Source organism: Lissotriton helveticus, chromosome 12, assembly GCF_964261635.1.
Source record: "Lissotriton helveticus chromosome 12, aLisHel1.1, whole genome shotgun sequence".
NCBI classification, from domain to species: Eukaryota; Metazoa; Chordata; class Amphibia; order Caudata; family Salamandridae; genus Lissotriton; species Lissotriton helveticus.
In genome coordinates, this window is record NC_136073.1 from 827370393 (window position 1) to 827376215 (window position 5823).

General features: G+C 44.2%; 1 protein-coding gene across 1 annotated transcript; it reads left to right on the top strand.

Moving 5' to 3' along the window:
• Positions 1 to 4023: 4023 nt before the first annotated feature.
• LOC144798170 (olfactory receptor 1f45-like) lies at positions 4024 to 4962 on the top strand. The gene has a single exon (XM_078668916.1). The coding sequence runs from the start codon at positions 4024 to 4026 to the stop codon at positions 4960 to 4962; it is 939 nt and encodes a 312-aa protein (XP_078525042.1).
• Positions 4963 to 5823: the final 861 nt, after the last annotated feature.

Consider the following 5823-nt stretch of genomic DNA (forward strand, 5'->3'; position numbering starts at 1 on the left):
TCCAAATGCCAGTGTCTATATTACTGTGGCAGCATTACTTACAGAAGCTGACATTTTGCACAATTCCAGGTCGCCCGAGCTTTAGGGAAAGGCCCCAAAGTGCTATTTCTATTTATGTTTTTATAGTACATAGCATTGGTTTGCTAAAAAATAGAGAGACAGCGTCGCCTTGTGGTTTACTGTTCTAAATATTTGTCGGTGTTAGGAAACAAGCAACTGTGACGATCATTGGCAAACACAGCTGTGAGATGCAACGCAGAGGGTGCAAGGGAAAGCGAACAACACCGAGTGAGAGCAACGCGTAGTGACTTGCGCAGAAAAGCAAATGGGGGAGAAAGAAAGAGATGTGGAGCTGGGTAGGGTCGAAAACAGGCGCGAAAGTTACACAGGGGTGGAAAGCAGACAAGGGTGATCACATCACAGAGTGGCTGGAAGAAGCACGCAGGCAAGAGAGTTCAACACAGAGCGCAGCGGGTGGAGAGAAGTACAAAAGGGAGACAGCTAGAAAACACATGCACTCTAATGGCGTGCTTAACCAAAAATGAAAAAAGTAGCAATTTAAAAGTGAGCAGTGGAAGGACACAAGTCATGCGTCTGTGCTCCAGGGGAGGGACAAACACAAGAAGAGGAAGGAAATGCCACACAAGGTAACGAATAAGAAAGCCGAAAATGAGTGATAATAAAGCCAACCAAAGGTAAGCAATGGGCGGGCTCTAATTATACTATATGCTGCATGAGCGTAACTACCATTAGCGCACCAAGTACAGTGGGATTGGGCCCACTAAACCCTGATACTTGGTTGATGCGTTACCCCAAGAACAGTCAAAGGACATTTTCCTTGCTTGCACTAGAGCACGTGGCAGCCTTACTACTCTACTGGTAAGCTGACAATAGGTCTTTTGCAGACACACAGCTTACGTTTGATAAGCAAGACCTAAAACCATACACACTCTCCGGGTGTTCCACGGTATTGGTCCTTTTCGTGGGGTGTGATGAGAAGAATATTAACAGAATAAACAACGCCAGTCATTAAAATAATATTGTATTATTTTTGGGATTAAATTCTCACAATGCACAGGTGTTGTATGTCTGCTATACATAAAATTGTATAAATAGACCAAGTTTCTAATTCTGTTCCCATTCATGGACTCTTACATGCTGCTAGAACTATTGAAATATCTCACGTGTCAGTCTAGATTAGAATGTGATGTGTTCATACAGCACTGTGCTGCAGTCGTGCTGCTACGGAGAGGTTTGTGTAACACCTTACGCTATTTCCCGGGGAAATGGCAGGAAAGGCAAATTCGACCCTTGCGGGATTGGAACCAATGAGCTGCTGGTTGCATCAGAATCCTGCAACCGGCGCACTCACCACACAGGCTACGTTTCCGGCCTTTAAATATGAATTGGATTCACATTTCCTTGCAGAACCAGTCTGCTGCTGGCATCTCATAAACCTTTGTAAGTGAAGTGCGTGCATGAGTTAAAACGTGACTCAAGATACCTGTAAACCACAGGTTGTTACGAAAGAGTAGTTTGAAAGCTTTTCTTCGATACTTCACTAAATATTACACTTTCTTTTTTTTTACACTCCTATAGCATGCCACATCGACTCATCAACATGTTCAGTCACTCAGGAAATTAAACTTTCTATGGCTCCTGATGAACTAGTCTGAAGAACAGCCATTCTTAAAATCAACAACATTTCATCACGGAGTAGTAACAGTCCACTTCCGGGACCCACCCAGGCCTTTAACTGCTCGTTTACTGCTGCGTCCTGCCTTTGGCCATGTAGACGCTATACAAATAACACATCGCTGTGCGTCAATGTTTACAACAACAAAAGCCACCCATGTGGCACCCCCCCTCTCCGCCCACGCACAGCACCACACAGCTTGCCACACGTGCTGCCTCGGCGGAAGCTAGCATGATAGGCAGACCCAGCCCTGCAGGAAGTGGTGATGTCTGCACATCTGGTGCAGATCCAGGCTTGGGATGAGGTCATGTGTTTACTTCTCTTCCCGGTTTCACAAGCGTGGATGACACAAGGCGAGATTTAGAGCAGGAGGAAGCAAACGAGCGGGGGGGGGGGGGCAGGCACGCCGCAGCGCGAGGTAGACACAGGCCGCATGTGTGTCTAGGATGAGTGTGAATGTCTAAGATATGACAAGCTGCAGACAGACAGCCCCACCCCGGAGTTTGCAGCATTTGTGGCCCCAAACCCCTACATTTTGCGGCATTTCTGTTATAGACACAAAAATGTGCCTTTCACAAACATACCTCTCGGCCTGTGGTATTTTACTGCTGAAGCCTCTGACAAGTGACACTGTCTGATCAGGCAGAGTCACGGAGAGGTTTGTGTAACAGCTTACGCCCACGCACAGCACCACACAGCTTGCCACACGTGCTGCCTCGGCGGAAGCTAGCATGATAGGCAGACCCAGCCCTGCAGGAAGTGGTGATGTCAGCATATCTGGTGCAGATCCAGACTCGGGATGAGGTCATGTGTTTACTTCTCTTCCCGGTTTCACAAGCGTGGATGACACAAGGCGAGATTTAGAGCAGGAGGAAGGAAACGGGCGGGGGGGAGGGGGGCACGGCGCAGCGCGAGGTAGACACAGCGCGCCCTGTAGGGATTCGGGGGCGTATTTTTCGTGCTCTCCCCTTCCCATCGGCTGGAAGGTAAAATTCCAGCCAATGGGAAGAGGAGAGGGCGTGACTTAAAAAAAGACACGGAAACGCCCCCGAATGTCGTCAAGGCGGGCCCTGAACTCAGTGACGCTCCTCTCCTCCAATGGCTGGCCACCATTTACGAGGCCAGCCAATGGAGAAGAGGGGCGTGTTCAGGCCCCCATACTACTAACAAAAGATTTCGGCTCCGCCCACCCACTGCTTACGCAGTGGGACGGTAGCCGAAACCTAAAAAGAGTCAAGTAAATTTCGATTGAATACAAGTACTTAGCTGACTGTTTGATCTGTTGTTGCAGAATCCGTTTTCAATAAAGTTTCGTGATGAAAAAAGACTGCTTTTCCATTAGTCAGCACAGTATCAGCATAACAAACCCCACGCAGGTTACAAGAGAGAAAGGATTCCAAAATCCATCACTACGAGTCGATTCCCCGTAGTCAGCTCACCACAATGTCCAGAGCTGAAATAAACACTAAAGCCAAAAAGACAAACTTTCTCCACTCTCTTCGTTTACTCCGCGTGAGTGTTTCTTTTTTCTCCTCTGAATCAAAAGTTTATCTCCGGAATACGCAGAAGACACAGGAGAGCTCTCTCACGTTCGCGTGTCATTTCAATCCGGGTTTTCAAACTGAAATGCAAATGCGCCCTCGCGCAAGCATTTCTCTTTTCCAAAGAACGGCGTCCTGTCCGGATGATTCAAAAAGCAATGCGGTCATATATCAGCGATAACCGCCAAGTGCTCCGCAATTCCTCTTTCGTCCGATAGCAAGGCAACTCATTCTCTCCTCAGGAATTACAGATTCAGACTCAGGGACAAGCACCGAGTGGCGCACTAAACGTGTATTAAATAGGTGGAGCATAGACAGAGGAAAGGGAAGACACATGACCACTCGGAACTCTGGGACATGTAGTCCCCCATTCATACTTCATACGCTATATGTGTGTGAATGCAGGGCTAACCCAGGATGAAACGTGACATTTATCAGGCGGGGCATGCCATAAGCCTGTCAAAAAATTGAGCCTTCAATGATTTCCTGAATTATATGAAAATATAATCAGTGCCTATTTTGCCTGTGTTTTCATATTAGAGTAAATAAGTTAGGCACCATGTCGGCTTCACTTCGGCATTGCTAATCACCTCATGCCATAGATCTAAAGTTGGAAAAGTAGAAAAGTGAGGCTGTGCTGGATTGACATCCTGAATCCTACACCAGTATGTAATTCTCAGCAAATGAGTTGAGAAATGAGGGTGAAGTATTAGTTGTTTGAAGAGGCACCTTGAAGTTGGTCAATAAATAAAATAAACATTTTTATCATTCTAGATACGTCGCAAAATGGAGAGAGGAAACATGAGTGTTGTCAAAGAATTTATCCTCCTGGGCTTCTCCAGTCATCCAGAGCAGCAGATTATCCTATTTTGTGTCTTCCTTGCTGTATATACACTCATCTTGGTTGGAAATCTGACAATCTTCATTGTTATAGTAATGGATTCCAGACTCCACACACCCATGTACTTCTTTCTGAGTATCCTGGCCATGGTGGACATCTGCTTCACATCTTTGATAGTTCCCAAGCTATTGGTGGACCTATTGTCAGTGAGGAAAGCAATTTCCTTTCCTTTGTGCATCACACAGTTGCATTTCTATGCAGCATTTGCCAATATGGACAGTTTCTTATTGGGTATCATGGGCTTTGACCGATTCATGGCCATATGTCATCCCCTGCATTATCCACGGGTGATGAGAAAGAGGGTCTGTATAGTACTGGTGCTTTGTGCCTGGGTGATCGTCTCGTTTCACGCTTCAGTGCATAGTGTCTTGGCCTCCAAGTTACTCTATTGTGATGCAAAGGAAATGCATCACTACTTTTGTGATCTCCCACCTCTTCTGAAGCTGTCGTGTTCAGACACCTCCATTAATGAGCTTGTACTCCTCATTGAGACTACTGTAATTTTGCTAACCCCGCTGTTATGTAATCTTGTATCCTATGTTCTAATTGCTGTGGTTATCTTGAAAATTAAGTCCTCTGATGGAAGACGGAAAGCATTTTCCACCTGCTTCTCCCACCTCACCTGTGTTGTCTTGTGTTATGGACCTGTGCTTTTTACATACATTCGGCCATCCTCGGCATACTCCCCGGAGAAGGACATGGGCATAAGTATAATATACACCATGGTGATCCCAATGCTCAACCCATTTGTGTACAGTGTCAGAAATAATGCTGTGAAAGAGGCATTGAGAAAAATTATGAAAATATTCCAGGGTCAAAAATGAATTTGGATGAAAATAAAATTGAATCATCTACATTTCAATGAATGGTTTGATGTTCACAGAAATCAATACAAAGTACAGAAGGATTCAGAAGCCAAATTCACATCCAAATAAAGGGAAATGAATGGTTACTTGTAAAATGGATAATCCATCTTGAGTATTTCTATCAATTAATATCAAATAGTACAATATCTCCGCAAAAGATCTTGGAAAATGTTTTAAAAATTAACATTTTCATTCTTGAAAACAGTTTTGTAACTAAAACATGCCTATGTGGGGTGTTTTTTTTTTTTATTAAGTCCACTGTAAATCAAGATTGTAAATTTCACTTAGCAGAGAAAAATATATATTTTTTAAATCCTACTGTATTAGTCCAAGAGTGCTTGCACACACACCCTGTACTTGCAATCTTTCCTGTTTCCTGGTATTGACATCAGGTCCTTTATGTTAGGTTAGGTCCCAATTTTATGTTTCCAAAGTTGAATGGATCTTGTTAATATCGCCTGCCAAAGTTCGACATCTGCTGAGAGGCTTCTAAATAAATATTGTGCTTCCACTATCTACCTCTTTATCTTGTAGAAAATGGGGTCTCAGGAGCTCCATTTAACATGGAGAGAAAATGTGACTAGCTCCTTTAGAGCTTCACTTCCCCTTCATGCTCTGCAGGTTTAGTTAGGCACTTTTTTTGTGTCATAGATTGGGCCAGGTAATTGTCCGGAACACTGATTTTAGCCTCCTAGTTTAAGGGTGAGGAAATTGAATGTTTATGAGTTCAGATAATTTCTATGATTGAGAGCTTATATTATAGGTAAACAAATAAGTAGCTTTTCCTTCTCTATCAAGGAAAGTTCTTTCCTTTTCTTA